At 39.2% G+C, this 19623-nt stretch overlaps 1 protein-coding gene across 2 annotated transcripts in view; it reads right to left on the bottom strand.

The window, feature by feature from the left end:
* The window catches only part of Klhl7 (kelch like family member 7), a 73322-nt gene that overhangs the window by 8059 nt on the left and 45640 nt on the right, over positions 1 to 19623 (bottom strand). For both annotated transcript variants that reach the window (XM_008841461.3, XM_008841462.3), the window contains exon 8: positions 1113 to 1353. In XM_008841461.3, coding sequence (XP_008839683.1) covers positions 1113 to 1353 — 241 coding nt within the window. The remainder of the gene's footprint in view (positions 1 to 1112; positions 1354 to 19623) is intronic.

The following is a 19623-nucleotide window of genomic DNA, read 5'->3' as shown; positions in this document are numbered from 1 at the left end:
AAAACTTTAAAGCAAATGAAAATGATCATTCTTTAGTTGGGGGGTATGGTGGTACATGCATGTAATCCTAGCACTCGGGAGGCTGAGGCAGGAAGATCAGGAGTTCAAGGCCACCATGGACTATGGAGTAACACTGTATCTCAAAACAAAAACCAGTACATATTTTTAAAAACTTAAATGTAATAAAGTGTACTTAGTTGGCCTATGATGAAGTCAAACTCTGAAATCTTCAAAGCAAATAACATTATCTACCAAAACCCAACTAATCTATAACTAAAATTCAATGTCAACTAACATTTTATCATAATGAAAAGTAGATGATTTATCTAGAAAACTGGCCTTCTTGTAAATTAGTAATTTGAAGGAAAAAGGTAAGCCTTCAAGGAAAACAGGCTTTAACATGTTATAATACCCGGGTAGATGCCTTTAATCCCAGTGCTTGGGAGGCAGAGTCAGGTGGATCTCTGTGAGTTCTAGGCCAGCCTGGTCTACATAATGAGTTCCAGGGAGACAGAAGGTCTCTTCTTAAAAAGACAAAAAAATAAATGAAGTAAAATATTACAAATAGTTTAATTACTAAAGTGGGGCTGGAAAGATGGCTCAGTGGTTAAAAGCACTAGCTGCTCTTGTAGAGGACCTGAGTTTGGTTCCCAGCACCCAAACGGTAGCAGCAAGCAACCACCCATAATTCAGTTCCAGGGGATCTGATACCCTCTTTTGGCTTCCAAAGGCACTGCATACATGTGATACACTTACATATATGTAGGCAACACATTCATATGCATAACATTTTTTTTTTTTAGTTTAAAAAATTAGCTGAGTATGGTGGCGAATGCCTTTAATCCCAGCACTTTGGAAGCAGAGGCAGGCAGATCTCCATGAGATTGAGGCCAACTTGGTCTACATATTAAGTTCCAGGACAGCTACAGCAACAGGGAGACCCTGTCTCAAATACACAAACACACACACACACACACACACACACACACACACACACACACACACAAATTCCTGAAGTACCTGGACAAATAATCCAAATTTTTGAAAATTATGAAATCAGAGACATCTGAATTGAAAGCATTTCCCTCAAACAAAAGAATTAACAGGCTTACCTACTTCTGAACCTCCAGATGTGTAAATTTTGCCTTCTGCAGCACAGGCAGCAAGGCTGTCTCGAGGTGTTGGAGGGCCCAGTTTGGAATACCAGCTATCCTTCACGACATTGTAGCAGTCCATTCGCTTTATGGGGAAAAGCTGAGACCCACCCAAAATGTACACTACATTGTCCCAAAACACACACGCTGCATCTCTTCGTTTTTCAAAGGGGCAGCGAATGTCGGTCCAGCTGTAATCCTGCAACAAGACAGGACAGGAAGCTTTCAGAAAGGGAAATGAAACTGGGAAGACAAAGCACAGATAGGTTAAAGACAATACAAAGTATAAGAACGTGTTAATTTACTAGACTATACATACTCATGTTTAGCTTGCAACTATTAACCGGTTTGTGTGATTTCTTCAAAACTTTACATTAGCTAAGGCAGGGGGCAGGAGGAAGAGACATGACAGGAGGAAGAGACTTTGGATATTATCTGGCTTTGAAATAAACATATCTGGATGTCACTATTACCCTGTCTTCTATTCATCACTGAAGAGCAAAGACTATAACTCGTCTTTTTGGTTGTGAGCCTGAGCACTGTAACAATGGTGCCAGCTCACCAGTCTAAAGATTATAACTAAAAAAGTAAAATAATTTTAATTTTATAAAGATTTGTTTTTATTATTTTAACCATGTATATGTGGGTATGTGCATGTGAGTGCAAGTGCCGTGGAGGCAAGAGTGTGTCAGAGCCCGTGGAGCTGGGCTAAGCAAGGCTGCCTGCTTGAGGTAGGTGTTGGGAACACAACTGTCTTCTGTAAGAGGAGCATGATGCTCTTAATGGGAGTGTCACTTCTCCAGCTCCCACTTTTAAAAACCTCTTTTTCAAATGCGTATTATCTCTATTGTCTCCTTGCCAAAGATACAGACCAGTATCTAAACGTCAGTGAACATTATGAAGCTCAAACTGCCGAAATACCACCACTACCTCAAATATTTTGTAGATTTCTATAACACACTAATTTCATGCAAATATTTAGTTTAGCCAATGTAGTTAGCTGGATTCTTTAAACAGTATTATGTAGCTAGGGCTATAGACAAAAAAAAAAAAAAAAAAAAAAAAAAAAAAAATTCCTTAAAGGCTGGCCATAGTACCCATCTGCTTCCTATTGGTCTATTATTATCACTCCAATTATAACATAAGACTAATCAACTTGAAACCCATTTAACGCTTATGTATAAAATAGAGGCTGGAGAGATGGCTCAGTGGTTAAGCAGGCTGTTCTCCCAGAGGAGTTGGGTTCAGTTCTTAGCACCCACATGGTAGCTAACAACTTAATTCCAGTTCCAGGGGATCCAACACCCTTTTCTTGGCTCTGTGGGCACTGCATGGCACAGGTGCATTTAGTATCATGTAGGCGAAACACTCATACATATAAAATAAAAATACAAGCTCCTGGAACCCTGCTCATATGAACCTACAACAGAGATGTCAGCATACACAGGACCCATGCAAACTCAAGACAAAAACCCAGCATAAAACTGAGGAAATGACAGCTGACCCCAATCTTAGCTGAAGAAATATTGGCAACCGATTACTGCTGGGTGAGGAAGAGCTGATCTTCCTAAATCTAGTAGGCTGACTAGACTTCAGTAGATGAACTTACTCTGAGGGACATCTGGGGACACCAACTTGACACAACAGGCCTTAAGACAAATAACAAACTGTATGAACTCCAGTGGGGGTGGCTATAAAGATGATTAAGATCGATTGAGATGTTCTGTACGAAATACACAAAAATTCAATTAAAAAAGAAAAAAAAAAAAAGACTTCTCATATCATTTACTATGTGAGGCCACAGTGAGGAGGCATCACTGATGAGCTAAGAAATGGGTCCTCACCGAACACCAAATCTGCCTACACCTTGATTTTGGACTTCTGAGCTTCCAGAACTGGGAGAAATAAATTTCAATTGTTTATAAGAAAAAAATAAAAAACATTAAAAAAAAACAGGCTTTAGCTATGAACACTGATTGCTGTATAGAAATTTACACTCGTTTCATGGCTTCAAAAACGTAAGGTAATATAAATCATGCAACCACTATCAAATAGAGAGGAAGAACAAAAATGGGTGAATGGAACTAGTTAGCATGCTACAAAGAAGTGTAAACACTTCATTCTTTTCTGGGATAAGTATGCAGAAAAAGGTTAAGTATGCACTTAGTTTCTATTCACACTGAAACTACTGTTAGGGCAGTTTTAAAAGTCAAAAAGAGATTCAAGGTGGTGCCCTAAATAAATAAAAGTTTGGTATTATTTGACCCCAAATTCTCACTTGAAGAGAAGCAAAATTTTAGCCTGTCAAATAAACCAGATCAAATTTAGGAGCTGTTTGGTTTTGTAAAGCTTATATTTGAAGAGTAATTTTTGTGTACTGAAATTTTTTAAATACCAAAAGAATAGTCTGTGATAGGAAAATGACACAGAACTCAGAGTTCACTATAATAGTCTTACTGGGAGATGGCAATGTGTTCCAGTGTGTACTGTCCATGCCTGCCTTTACTCAACTGCAACAAACTGTATGGCCCATAATACCTAAAATATTTTTCTGCTTGCCCCTTTACCAGCTGTTTTCCTGGTTCAGGCAGGGAACCTTACCCTTTTCTTGCTTAGTCATATGTTATAGGAAGTGTTTTGGTTTGCCTTTTCAGAATATATTAAATGTACAACACACCTGGTTTAACTGTGACATTGTGATACATGCCTTTAATCATATTTGTGCCCATTATTCTTTGTCTTCTCTTCCTGCTCCCTCTAGTTCCCTTCCTTTCCCCAATAACCTCCCTTCTAATTTCATGTCTTAAAAAACAAAAACAAAAAAACTAGATTCTATGCATGGCAAAACAAGCCCAAGTTTGGCTAACTGTTCTTGTGTTTTGTGGCATCTGAGGTGCAACAATTGGTGCTTCTACCCACCTTTAATGTGTGTGCACTGGGGAATGCCCCCAGAGGCAGAGCATATTGACACTTTGAGAAAGGAAGCTAGTGTTTCTGCTGCTTTCCAAAAATAGACGAAAACAAACAGGATCAGGCAGGAATCTAAACAATTCCCAGTCTCACTGAGCAAAGCACTGTGTAACTATTACTGATGTGGTCCCTATAGGAATATTAAACTGATACTTACATCATGCTAGTATCCGTTGTGTTAGTACATCAGTGCAATACATCATAAGATCATAAAGAATGATCTCTTGGGAAAAATAGGACTTTCCAGGAACTTTTGACTCCTGATGAAGATTAGCTTTTCCTTCTTTTTTCCAATGATGAGGAAAGAGAATTACTTAGGACTTTATCCTTAAATTAGGATCTGTGTCTCCTTGGATTACTTGGTGACAGGCAAACTACTTCAAGATAAACATAACATCTTCTCAAAGCTTTAGTTTTAAGTGGAAACTGAAAGGCTAGGGAGAAATATTTTGACTTCTCTTAAACTGTATATTACAGAACAAAAGTAATTACCATATTCTACAGGGAGTAATTTCTCAAAGGTAACCTAAATGATTTTGCAAATTCACTTATAGTTCCCATTTGACCAAATTCACTGAGCACAGAAATACAACTTAGTAAACTCCACCAACTCAGTAAATCTCTGGATTCACCACTCTTAAAATTTCTTGAATAGCTTTGTAGGAAACTCCCCGTGGTTTTAAAAGCTACCCTCACTAACTTTATCCTTCTATGGTTTTCAAGTAATTCTGGACTGAAAAAGTTGGTCATTTCTTCATTATTTTGAGACACTGTTTCACTATGCACTCCTAGCTAGCTTGGAATTTGCTATGTAGACCAGGATGGCTTGGAACTCAGACAGGAATGGCTCATCTCTGCCTCCTGAATGCTGAGATTAAAGATACGTGCCACCATACCTGGCTATGCAAGTGATTTTAAAGAACAGAAGCTTGCTATATATAGCCCAGGTTAGTCTTAAACTCATCTTTCTGCCTCTAAATGAGTACCTTTGGAATAAATAAATGTTCAATCCTAACTTGCCTCCAGTACTTACCCACATTTCTTTGGAGAAGCCATTCAGCCTTGCTAACAGAAGTCTCACCCACTCTACTGACTTGGTGCAAAATTGTTCCTAAGGCCAGTCCCAGGAAACAGAGCTTAACCTATATAAGGACTTATGCATAACCACGCACAGTCATATGTTCTTTTAAATGATACCTAACACCTGATATTCAAATAAAAAATAACTGCTCATGGAAGAGCTGGGATTAAAAAGAAAAACATGTTTAAACATTTAGACACAAAGGTAAGTTTTAAAAGAATGAAGCAATCCCTTCCGAGTTTGGTAACAGTAATCCTAACACAATTCAAAGGTAGGTATAAGCAATGAAGGGCTGCTCATAGGATCCTGAACCGATTCTTGTCTCCTGTTTCAAATTTAAGAATGAAAATAGGTTTCTTCAGGGCCCAGTGAGATGGTTCAGTAGGTAAAGGTGCTTGTTGCTAAGTCTGACAACCTGAGTCTGATCCCCAAGATCCACAGAGTGAATCAGGATGCAGGAATCACTTGTTACAATATGGACATGCTTTTATTTAAAAAACAATGGGGGGGGGCTGTGAGAATGACTTTTTTGGGACACTACCTCAGCATGTTTATAATGTAAAGAAGCCAACTAGGCCTTACACTCCTCTTGTAACCTAAAATATAGCTTTACTCCCTCATGACCCTTCCTTGCCCTTGACCCAGAATGAGTGTATGTTGTGAAAATTATCAAGCACTCTAGCAGCAAGTATTCATCGGAAGCAGAGGTTAGCCCATGAGTGCTGCAAATAGGTGGGAATAAATTGGTAACATCTGTGCATGATGGTGGTGTGTGCTGTTCTGGATCAGCAGTGAGGCAGAAAAGGACATAATCCTCTGATAGGACCATTCCTCTTTCCTCTCCATTCATGGTGGATGTATGGTTTCAACAGAGAGCAAGGCCTTTGTTTGAGAGGACAGTTCCTGGGAGAAATGTGAAGGAACAAGATTGAACAGTTTAGATCCTGCTCTTGGTTGAAGTGGATGCTAAGAGTCAGGCGGCCTTTATACAGGCATTGTGTGGCACTGCATTACCACAGGAGGAGAGACCCAACTCTCACAGGTTGTCCCCCAAAGGCATGTTCTAGCATGTGTACACTGACCCACCCACAATAAATGTAATAAAAAAAAAAAAGAAAACCAGCTTTCTTTGGAATTATAAGCACCAGGAGAAAAATTAGTCTGGGAGGGAGACAGGAAGAGAGATAGAAGGAAAAAGACACATAAGCAAATGCTTTCCTACTTGCAATTTGTGTTGTTTTTCCAAAGTCCTCAATTTTTTTATAAATAAAATTATATTAAATGTAATTTGTATTTCCTTGAAATCCAAAATCATCAAAATTTCCTAATTTTGTATTGCCACATTCCCATTTCCTCCTTCAGTTTGTACACTTGCATCTTCATGCCAGGAAGTCTACTCTTCTACATCTGTCTGCTTAGAACAACCAACTGTAGTGTGCAAAGTTACTTGGTCTCCACTTAACTTCCTTTCTCTGCTGAATCTGCATATGAATCTCTTTAGGATAGAGAATACTGTTGCTAGACAGGTACAAATCAAAACCTGCCTCTTCTTCTTCCCTCCTGCCCAGCAGTGGCTGTGATGAGCTGCCCCAGGCTACCCCTGCACATGAGGCACTGAGGGCAAACTGCCCTTCAATTTTTTTATTGCTAGTTTTGAACCAAGGCCTTACTATGCTGCTCAGGCAGGTCTCAAAACTCTTGGGCTCAATTCTCCTGGGTAATGAGATTATAGGCACACACCATCATGTCTACTTTTTGTAACAGTTTAATGACAAGTTTTAATTTGAGAATTTCATATAATGTGCTTTGATCATATTCAGACCACCTCCCCCAGCTTGAGTTTAAAATTTGAAGTCAGTAGTTACTGTACATGTCAGACATTCTAATTAAATAATTAAATACAATATTATGATAGTTCATCTTCTATATAGGTAAATGAAATGTCCTTTGCAAGCATTTCTACTAAGAATGCAAAATACTCATTTCAACTACTATTTAATGTTTTACAGTTGAGCCTAATTAAGCGGACCCATGTTAAGTACATGACTCTCCTTGTGTATATAAACGGAAAGGAAATTGTACTCTCTGTGGTTTTAAAAATATGTATATGGTTAAGCTTCCGTGGTCTACCTAATCCCCCAATCTACCCCAATAAAGGACTGAGAAATTGATTTGATGATTTGATAACTGCAGTTGAAGAGGGAAAAGAAAATCAGTGGGGTTAGATTTGCCAACTCATGATATGGCTGTTAGGAATACCTTAGTGATGGAACCAGTTCTATCATGGGGCAAAGAGGGAAAAGGAGCATCATTTACAGTTCTGAGAGAACATGTGGTTTTCACATTAGCAACAAAATGGATAAGCCATGACAGTCACACTTAGGGAGGTAACTGTTCAGAAAGAGGACAGGGAATGATTACCCTAAAAATATGATTTAATTCAGTTAAGTTTGAGTATTTCATTACGAAGATCTGTGCTCAGAGGCTGAGAATAGGAAATGTTAACAACTCTGGAGAAGGTGTGAATAGAAGTGTTTATGTTTTTCAACTACCACCCAAGTATGTATACATATACAGACATGTATGCACAGACACACTGATGTACTGAAGTCCTGTCTCCTCAGTCTTAGCCTTTCTTGCCCATGTTCAAGCCCCAAAGTCCTTTCCTTCAGTAGGCTTCCCCTGATTTCCTTCTGAATTCTCACTATGCAGAAGCCCAGATGGATCTTACCCTGTTTTCCAGATGCAAGGCCATGGTTCTCACTGCTTTCTCTAAATGCCTCAGGCAAAAAAAAAAAAAAAAAAAAAAAAGATCACAGCACCATTTCATTTCAGAGAAAGAAGCGCCCTAAAAAAAAAAAAAAAAAAAAAAAGAGATCACTGCACCATTTCCATTCAGAGGAAGACTGGCCTTAATGGGTAATTTACTGGGCTCCTCAAATGACTGAAATATTATAAAGATTTAAATAATTAAGACAACCACAGTCCAACATCAAAGATACATTTATTTACGATCTGAGTATTTTAGTTTATTCTGAAGGAAGATCAAGAAAAATGAGGCAATGTCTAAGAAATATGGAAACAAAATGAAAAAAAAAGAAACTAATATTTTTGACACCTTGAGTCAATATAATAATCTGAGTATAGAATTACTATTATTTTCTCTTAAGCCATCATCTGAGGGCTGTTAAAAATTATTCAACTATGGTGGCAATGAGTTACATAGAACTTTCAGCTTCATTCTCTGTATAAGATCAGAATGTGGCTCATCAGGCATTAAACAAGGCTCTGTACAGGGAGTTGTCTCAGGGAGATCACTTAACTGCACAGTAACTTCAGTCTCTGTATGAGTTATTTTCTGTTATAAAATATGACCAAGGCAATTTATAGAAGGAAGATTTATTGGGGTTATGGTTCTTGAGGGACAAAAGTCTATCACGGCAAGGAGGCATGGCAGCAGAGGCAGCCAGAGCAGAGCTGAGCACTCTCATCTATAAGCACACAGAGGAAGCAGACAGACCAAGCTGGAAGTGGGGCAAGGATATGAACTCGAAAAGACTGCCCCCTGTGACAGGCTTCTTCTAGCAAGGACACACCTTCCAAACCTCCCCGAACAGTACTTGTAGCCCATGGGGGATATTTCTCATTCAAACCTCCATATTCCACTCCCTGGCCCCCATAGGCTCATGGTCATATCATAATGCAAAATGCATATAGCCAAACTTTAAAAGTCCCCATAGCCTTGCAGGGCCTTCTTTGTACATAGACTCCCCTACACACTGCCTGGCCTCAGCAGCTTTCTGAAACCATGAAGAATCAACTAACCCCTCATTCTTGTATCTTTCACACCTCTAAAGCCAGTACCATTACAACAGTCAAGTTTGGCTGCCAACTTGGGGTGGACCTTGCCCCCTCATCTACATTACCAGCAGCTTTTGTAGGCTGTGGTTTTCTAAACCTAGAAAACTCCTAAGGTTTTTTCCTTTCACAGGCTGAAAGCTCAATTGGGTGGAGTCTTGCCTTGAGGGCATACTTATTCCAGTGTAGAGCAGGAGGCCCCTCCTTAATGTTGCTAATCTTAACAATGAGAGCCTCTCTTCCAGCACTCACCTTGGCCACCACATTAAGCTTCTTAGTACTTTCTTTCTCTCCAAACTACATTCTGTACTTCTGCCCCACTTGCTCATTTTCATTGTAGATTTACATAATGTTCACCATTAATGACCACTCCACAGATTCAACATCAGGCTGTCTTGAAATTTCCTCTGCCAAAGAAATTAGTCCATTATTTTTCAATTACCCTCAGGCAAGTTCTTAGGCTTCAGGCAGTCAGATTCTCTGCTAGTACATCACAGGGATGACCTCTAACCCAATTGCTGTTTAAGTACTTGTGAACTGGCTCAGCAAACTTCCCTAAGTTACTCCATTTTGTTCAGAGCCATTTCAGCAGCAACTTTGCTCCACACCGAAAGGAAAAGGGGGGCAACCTTGGGCCTTGGAAAATTGCCCTAGCCCTGAATCGTGGAATGTGCTAATTCCAGACATTACACATCTGACTAACCAGTTTGTTTTGCTTCTGTAACCCGCTTGGTGTCTTGGGTCGCCTTGACACAGGGCATAAGACCACCCTTGTTATCCTGTTATTGTATGACCACCTAGAAGTTATTTACCTTGACTGTCTTATTTTACTTGTTATGGCTAAAGCAGTTGGCTAGTTTTTAATGTCACAAAGTTGAGTGCCAAGTTATATGACTGTATCACTTGTCTGTATAATGATTGGTTGTTGATTAATAGAGTCAAAATTCTGCTATGTTGTACAAACCTGATTGGTTCACAAATGTCCTGTTTTAATAATAATTCTGTAATCCTATAAAAACTCTGACTTAACAATCATCAGGGCTGCTTCTACTCCCGAGATAGACAGCCCGGCTGGTCGAAAATTAAAATTTACCTTGCTACTTTTCTTAAAGTGGTGTTGGTGATTTTTTACGAACTCTTGTCCTATAACACTTGCTTCCTTCTGGAACTCCATTGCTCTATTTTCTTCCAGGATCCTACTGGAATTACCCACTAAGCTCTGCTTACAGCATTCATCACTTTTCTAGTCTGAACTTCCAAAGTCTTCCACATTCTTCCAAAAAATATGGTCAGGTTCTTCACAACAGCCTACTTTCTGGTACCAACTCCTTACTTTTCTCTTGCTGTGATTAAACACCAACTTGTAGAAATTTATTTGGCTTATGGTTCCAGAGGGATGGATTCATCAAGGCAGGGAGGCAGGTCAGCAAAGGGTGGCAGGAGCAGAAACCTGAGTGTTCTCATCTCCAAGCACAGGCAGCAAACAGAGACACCAAGCTGGAAATGAGCTGTGAACTCTTATGCTGGATACCTTTAGTGTCAACTTGACACACCTGGGTTGAGGGAGCCTCAATTGGGGAATTTCCTCCATAGGCCTGGCCTGTGGCCATGTCTGTGAAGCATGTTAATTGTTGAGTGAAGTGGGAGGGCCTAGCCCACTGTGGATGGTGCCACCCCTGGACAGGTGGGCCTGTGTTACATAAGAAAGCAGGCTGAACAGGGGCCAGGGGGGCAAGCCAGTAAGCAACATTCCTCCATGGCCTATGCTCCAGCTCCTGTCTCCAGGTTCCTGTCCTTAGTTCCTACCTTGGGCTCCCTGATGAACTGTGACTTGGGAGACAAATAAACCCTTTCCTCCCCAAGTTCGTAGTGGTCAGAATATTTTGTCACAGCAATGGAGAAACAAACTATAACAACTCTCAAAGCCTGTCCCTAGTGACATGCTTTCTCCAACAAGGCCACACCTTCTAAAGCCTCCCAAAATAGCACCACCAAATGAAGACACAGTATTCAAATACTGGAATCTCAGGGGTCCTTTCTCATTCAAACCACCAGTTCCCTTATCTGTAAAACAAACTGTACTAGATGATCTAAGGTCTCCTCCTTTTCAGCATTAAAATCCAATGATACGGATTACAATATACCAATTAACCAAATAGCTGCTACTACTAGTTTTTAAGTTATGGAAAAATATCTGAATTTCCTCAATAACTTTATAAAGCAGTATCATACATGTAAGAAAGCAGTGATATTAAGAGCCTTTTCAAAGGTAACATAGTACAAAAAATATAAAATGTCAGCCTAAATCCACCTCATTCCAAAGCTGTTCCAAGCTCTTATGGTGCCCTCCTTCTCTAAGATTTCTCACACAGCACACTGGACAGGGCTGTCTGGTTGTCATCACTGTTGTTTCTGGATTATAGACTCTGGGGAAGGGAGTTGATATTACTAATTCTCAACAGCATATTCAGGATGGCCACTGAGATGCCAAACCATCGCTAAAACTTACCTCCTTAAAAACACAATGCTCAACAAGCCAAAAGTATTCATACTCAGCATTCATTATTGTAATTTTTTTTCTTTCTTCTTAGTCAGACTACCACTAAGTACCTCATTAAATTTTCCATGGAGGTTTCCTGGTAGAAATAATATATACTCACTGGCCATTTGTGTTTCAACTGAAGTATCTGTTCAATTGATCTGACCATGTTTGACTGGATTATTCACTCTTGGTATTTTTTTTAAGTTCTTTATAGATTCTGGATATTAATTCCCTGCCAGATGAATAGGTGGCAAAATGTCCTCTAATTCTGCAGGTGGACTCTTTATTCTGGTAATTATTTTCTTTGCTGTGCAGAAGCTTTTAAATTTGTTATAATCCATCTGTCAATTCTTGCTAAGCATCTTCCTGAGCTATGGTGAGTTCTATTCAGAAAGTCATTATGTATGCCTATATTTTGAGTCTTTCCTCTCTATGTTTTCCTCTGGTTGTTCCAAAGTTTCAGGTCTTTGATCCGACTGGAGTTGAATTCTGTACAGGGTTAGAGATACAGATGTAGTTTCATCCTTCTACATATAGGTATGAAAACTACTTCCCACAGCAAATACCTACAATGATGCCAAATGTTTTAAAATAAATGTGGAATTAAAACTAAGTTACATGCTTTAAGAATTGAGAAACACAAATATATTATGCAGCTGAAGCTAAATTTAACCATAGAAAAGATCAGAAACAGTCTTTGCTTTCTCTTTCCATACAGCCCTTTTTAAAAGTACTTTGGGGCTTTTCAAAAGTTTAATCATCATGCCTGTCTCTCTCTCTCTCTCTCTCTCTCTCTCTCTCTCTCTCTCTCTCCATGTTTTTCCTCCTCCTCCTCCTCCTCCCCCTCCTCCTCCTCCTCTTCTTCTGAACTCAGGGCTTTATGTGTTCCAAACAAATGCTCTACCAATGAGCTATAACTGAAGTCCAGGAAAAAAACTCTTCTAACTTTAATTTCTTCAGCAATAGCACTGAGGTTAGATAAGACTTCTGCACTTGAGGCAGGAGATATGACTGTACTGTAGCAAGCTGCTAAATAAAATTATGCTTAATCAGTATCAAATAATATACAAAGGAATATTTCTTTGAGTTAATGGTCTGTAGGAGGGCAGAAATAAAGTGAATTATTAAGAATCAACACTACTTTATAAAGTCTCACCATATTCTTTTCCCCTCCACTCACACCTAAACTCCTGAGAAATTCAAGTATGTAATAAAACTCAGCCCAAATTGAAACTTGACATGGATATATCAAAAACCAGTACTTGGCTTTGAGTAAAAAGTATTAGGGGAAAATTCCTATACTACATCATGCCAGGTTATCCTCAACAGCTTTGCATTTAAATATTGTGTGTGTGTGTGTGTGTGTGTGTGTGTGTGTGTGTGTGCGTGTGCGCTTTACCAGAGCCTTAGGCTTGCTAGGTAAGCACTCTACCACTGAGCTGTATCCCTAGCCCTAGCTTTGTCTTTAAATAAACTGTGATGTATAATTTTTAATTGTGGCATAGCAAGGCGCATTATATTTTAGATGACTGTCTCAAAATAGAATAAACAGGGGCTGGAGAGACGGCTCAGCAGTTAAGAACACTGGTTGTTCTTGCAGAAGACCTGGGGTTTGAATCCCAGCACCCACACGGCAGCTAACAACTGTCTGTAATTCCAGTCTCAGGGGATCCGACAGCCTCTTCTGACCTCTGTGGGCACTGCATGACACAGGTGCACTTACCTACATGCAGGCAATACATAAAATAAAAAAAATAAACTTTTAAAAAGTTAAAAAAATCAGAATAAACATCTAGTAATTGTGCAAACAAGTGTAGAACAGATAAGAAAATGTAATAACCAAAGGTTTGGATAGTAGGGAAGGTGAAGAAGAAAAGTGAGGAAAATGCATGACATTTAAATATGGGAAAATTGGGGGTGAAGAGATGGCTTAACAAGTATGAACTTGTATTGCTCTTACAGAGGACCTGAGTTTGGTTCCCAGCACCCACATTAGGCAGCTTATAACCTCCTGTAACTCCAGTTCCAAGGGGAATCCAATGCCCTCTTCTGAACTCTGTAGGCACTACACACACATACACACATACATACACATACACATACACACACACACACACCAACTCTGTAGGCACTACACACACATACACACATACATACACATACACATACATATACACACACACACACACACACACACACACACCCCAGCATGGCCACTCATACACATATACATAATCAAAAATAAGCCAGGGGGCTGGAAAGATGGCTCAGCACTTAGGAGCACTGGCTGCTCTTGCAGAGGACCCCAGTTTGGTCCCAACACCCATCTGGTGGCTAACAACCATCTATTACTCCAGTTCCAAGGGATTCAGTGCCCTCTTCTGACCTCAGCAGGCACTGCATGACACGGGTGCACCTACCTATATGCAGGCAATATACTCAAACACATAAAAATAAAAATGCAATATTAAGCAAGCCAGGTCACACCTCTAATCCCAGCACTCTGGAAGCAGAGGCAGGCAGATCACTATGAGTTTGAGGTTAACCTGTACAAAGTGAATTATAGACTAGCTGGGGTTACATAATGAGATCTTGTCTCAAAATATAAAAAAATGAATAAAAAAAACCCAAATCTTAAGAAGCTAAATATGGAAAAATGATAAAACCAAGAATGACTAGAAAAAACTGAGGATCAATGAAGAGCAGACTGAAGAAAGGAGCCAGACAAGCGTAACTGATATTGACACAAATCTTGAGATTTAAATTGTTTCTGGAACAGAAAATTTAGAAAGGCCAGGATTTGTATTAGGTTATATAACTAGATTTGAAAATGATTGTTCTAAAAACAGCTGTTTTCCTTTAAAGACCCTAAAATAGGTCTCAGAAAAGAAAAATGACTAAGACCTACTCCTTCATTCTTCCATTCATGCCTTTATTTTTTGTTTTTTAGTGCAAATTTAAATGCCATTCAGTTAAAAAAAATTTGCAACTTCCAAGAAAAATTTCAAACCCAAATGATGCATTCCTATTTAGCACTTAACATACTCAAGTCTTTCCTCTTTCTTGTCATTCAAATTCAAAGGAGCCAGTAATCTTTTAAGACAACCCCCATGAAGCTTCCACAAAGACTTCCTGGTTGAAAATTCAGCTCAGAAAGCTTTCTATTTTTCATGCCACCAATACTGGCATTGAACATCACACATTGGAATATTTAATTGGCCAATTCAGTTGAGCATTTGCTTGACTTCCACTTCTGTGCTCTTACTGCTTCCTGATTCTTTGCATAGTTCAGATACTCTGAATCTGAGGACAGGATTATGTTACACACATCTTTCAAATCAGTGAAATGTCAGTGCCAACCCACAAATTTCAAATTCTAGAACTGTGATACTGATAATATATAATTATTACTTGTTTAATCTACGCTTTTATAACCAGCTAATCACACAATATACTCTGTTACTTATACGGTAACAGTAATTTTTTTTAAATGCCCAGATTACCAATTTTCAAAGAAAATACTTCTGAGTCTCATATGGCAAGTTTTACTGTGCTTTGGGGTCACCATATGAACATCCATTATCAAAGGTAGCCAACATAATTCTCAAGTGACATGGTATAGTACGCAGTGAGAATGTACCTCTTTCCCAGCTACTGAGCCTTATCCCTATCTAGGCTTATGTCCATGTGCTCACTACTGTCCAGCTACTTCCAGGATACAGCCCCATAAAAGCATCACCACACAAATCCCATTCCTATTTTCCCTCAGCTCTTGCCATTTGTAGGCCTTAATCATATACCTGTAGCTGTTTTGACTTTCTCCAAGCCTTTTTATGATCTGTCAATTGCAATTAAGGTTGGCTGTGACTTGAGAGAATTAGTTTGATATCCTTTTCAGGTGTCCTAGTTAGCTTTGATTGTCAACTTGACACAGCTGAAGAGTCATCAGAGAAGGGAATCTTGAATAGAGGGATTATCCAGATCAGACTGGCCTGTGGGCATTCATGTAAGGGACTGCCTTGTTAACTGATGTAGGAGTGCCTAGTCCACTGTGCGTACCAATCCAGGGGTGGTAGTCCTGGGCTGTGTAAGAAAGCTAGCTAAGCATGGGCTTGAAAGGGAGACAGAAAGCAGAGTTCCTCCTTGGTTTCTGCTTCAAATTCCTAATTGAGCGCCTGCCCTGACTTCTCTCAATGATGGATTATAACCTGTAAGCTGAAATCAACCCCTTCCTTCCCTAAGTTGTTTTTGACCAGTGTTTTATCACTGCAACAGAAAGGAAACTAGAATACCACGGTTAGCTATATTTTCACTAGAAAGTTCTTAAACATGCAGTGACAATACAAAGAAACTTTTGAAGGTGAGAACTTTAGGCACTGGACTAAGGTGGGATGGAAGGGGTTGGGAGGTAAATATTTATAATGAAACTCTCAATCAACAGTATGTAATGTAAATGCCTGAAAAGAACTAGATTGGGGGATAATGAGATGGCTCAGTGGGTTAAAGCACTTGCTGCCAAGTCTGAAGACCTGAGTTTGATTCCTGAGATGCACATGATGGAAGGAAAGGACCAACTCCCACAAATTGTCCTCTGACCTCCACATGCACGCCACTGCAAGTGTACACCCCCCAGAAAACGAAGAAATATAATATAAAGAAATAGATTGGAGCCAATATTCCCATTTTGTAAGATCTTTAAGGCAGGTAAAACACCCGATTAAGAATCTGTTCACAATGTGTGTGTGTGTGTGGTTTTTTTTTTTTTCTTTTTGAGACAGGGTCTCCTTATAGCCCCAGCTGTTCTGGAACTCACTATGTAGATCAGGCTGGCCTTGAACTCACAAAGATCCGTCTGCCTCTGCAGGCATGTGCCACCATGCCCAGCTCACAGTGTGTTTTAATCCCTTCTCTACAGGAGGGCAATTTGTTTAAACAACCTGCGAAGACTTAGCATCTATGTGAACAAGCTGCTACAGAGAACACTGACTCACCACTGCAAGTCTCATACTGTCACCTAAGGGAGCTTAGGGGATGTCCAAGATTCATGATGGCATTCCAGCAATGTCAGCCACTGGAGCTCATAGCTTGAGGGCTGATCTACTTGGCATGGCTGCTCCCATTTTGAGTATTTTGCTATAATTTTTGTATTTGTTTCTATTTTAGCAATGTTCAAGCTTTTTACCTCAGTGCAGTGCTTCATGAATATTCTTTGCTGATGGCAAAAACTACTAATACTCTTATAAAGTCTTGAAAAAAAAATGTGTGTATGTGTGTCTGTGCGGGTGCCTGTGGAGTTAAGAAGAAGGCATTGAATCCCCCTGCAGCTTAGAGCTACAGGCAATGGTGAGCTGTCTGAGGTGGGTGCTGGGAACTAAACCTGCTCTTACTGCTGAGCCATTGCTCCAGCCCCAAAGTCTCTATTTTTAAAATGTAATGCCACATTCCTTTATCATTAACTCTTTGGCTTTTATATACATTTTTCCCCCCAAATCATACAATCTATAACTACTGTTTCCATTCTCATCACAGGATAGGACTGTCTTCTTAGTGAGGACCTGTGTTTAAGAGGGAAGGTGGTGAGGCTGGAGAGATGGCTCAGTGGTTAAGAGCACTGATTGCTCTTGCAGAGGACCCAGGTTCAGTTCCCAGCACTCACATGGTGGCTAGTAACTGTCCCTAACTCCAGTTCCAGGGGATCCAATGCCCTCTTCTGATCTCCATGGGCACTGCATGACATGGGTGTACTTACATACACGCAGGCAATACACTCATACACCTGAAATTTAAAAAAATAAAATATTAAAAAGAACTGTGATTTTTTTTCTTTCTTTCTTTTTTTTTTTTTTTTTTTGGTTTTTTTGAAAAAGGGGCCCCCTGTAGACCCAGCTGGCCTGGAACTCACTATGCAGACCAGGCTAGCCTTGAACTCAAGAGATTGGCCTGCCTCTGCCTCCTGAGTGGTGGGACTAAAGGCGTGTACCACCACGCCCAGCAGAACTGTGATATCTTTAGTAAACAGAATTTCCCACAGGAAAATGTGCTCTGAGTTGAAGATAACTTTCTTTCTTTTGGGAGAGGGGTGAGTTTATATTAATGAATACTCTGTGAAATGCCATTATGTGGTTCATGCATCCTCACACACTTGAGGTACTCACAATGGACCAAGCACTAACCTTAAGGATCTACTTGAGTTCTGAGTGATAAAATGAACTGAGCCAGGCATGGTGGTGCATGCCTGTAATCCCAGGATGTTGGAGGCTGGGGCAGAAGGAGGAGCAGGAATTTAAAGCCAATCTGGTCTATACTTTTTTTTTGTTAAAAAAAAAAAAAAAAAAAAAAAAAAAAAAAAGAAAAGAAAAGAGAGAGGACTCAGAATAATCTTTCAAAACCTGAGGGCCCCAGGACACATGACACCATAGTAATTTTCTGCCTTTGTAATTTACAGGCTCAGGTCCTCTCTTGGTTTTATCATTATGCACTTTTGGTTTTGGCCAGAGAATATGCTTTTTCTCTATGGCATAGTGTCCTCTTTCAAGGGGAAATTTTTTTTGCTCACTTTTTAGTTATCAATCATTACAAATACTTGCTTTCTGGTACCAGTGATATCCAAGGAATATCTAAAACAAAAGCTTATAGGGAAGCTGACTGGGTAACAAAATTAAGAAATACAACTGTCCTCTTTAGGGAAATCAATTCACTGAAAGTAATCAGTTCTTTTGGTTAGTATAAGATCCATACAAATGACTCTCACTCAATGACAGTGAAAATCATTTTAACGCTTCTGAACATACTAGGTTCAAGAATTTTAGAGTAAACCAGCTCCTACTTGTTGCCTATTAAGTAGTCTACTTGAAAAATGAAATAATTTTCACTTGGGGCATCTAAGAAAAATAATAGTTTGTAATTAAATCATCTCTATTTTAATATCAGAAGCAATTAAGACTAATCAATTTATATTCTGAAATGTTATATATAAGCAATAATAAATGGCGGAAGTTTTACAAGATGAAATGTAGTAAAAAGAGCAGTAGCTCTAGCATTTCTAACAGAAACAGTTAACACTAAACAGTCTAATGGTGCTGGTTTCAGGGAATAAGAGATAACTGATAAAATGACTTTTCTTAGAAATCAGTAGCTAATTCTTCCATTTGAATTTTTCAACACTGGAAATCTAAGTTTGTGGTTGAGTACAGAAAAAGGCAATTAATTTTAAATAACAAAGCATCAACTCAGAATTCTGAAGTTATGGTCTCAGTACCAGGGTTGTGTAGAATATTCATCTTTTTTCAACTGTCCAATAAAAAAAAAATACACCAAGAAAAGTGTTAGAATTATAGACTAAAATTAAGATGCTAAGAGCCATCCTTATTTGTTTTCTTTAGTAATAATGCTCCCTGCCTCTCAAATGAATTCAAGATTCTTCTGGCCCACCATTCACCAAATCTACTTTACTTTAAAATGTTTTCTACCAGACTTTGGTTTAATTGCTTTCTTACTGACAAATAAAACAATATGAGCACACCCTGAGATTCTGGAGCAAGGTCAATCTTCTTTCAAAAGGTAGTCTTCCTAGTAGACAGTTCCCAATTTGCCAGTATGTTCTGACAGCAAATGTCTGACATCACGAAAAACCAGGTAACTGTACCATTAAACAATATATAACCATTTTTATTGCTCTAATCATAAAACGAAGATGTTATCAACCAATTATGTGGTATGTAAACACAAGACTGGATTTATGAAGGTTTCAAAGGCATAAAATATCCAAACAGGCTACTCACAACTCTTACCCAGCAGCCCTTCATCTAAGGTACTACTTTCTCCATCAGCCAGGACTATGGCTTCTTGGAGGAATTCCCTATATATTAGTTAACAGACTTGAGAGACTTGAACCTTGTTCACTTTAATAGCCTTACTCAATAAGCTGCTAAGATAGTACAGCCCTTCTAGAATTTATACTCTTAACCATACAGTATTTTTATTTGGCAGAATTTCAAATTGGTTGTTTCTATTATATC

Source organism: Nannospalax galili, unplaced genomic scaffold (assembly GCF_000622305.1).
Source record: "Nannospalax galili isolate Female #2095 unplaced genomic scaffold, S.galili_v1.0 scaffold158, whole genome shotgun sequence".
NCBI lineage: Eukaryota > Metazoa > Chordata > Mammalia > Rodentia > Spalacidae > Nannospalax > Nannospalax galili.
The sequence above is the reverse complement of the archived record's forward strand: the minus strand, read 5'-3'. Positions and strand labels throughout refer to the sequence as shown.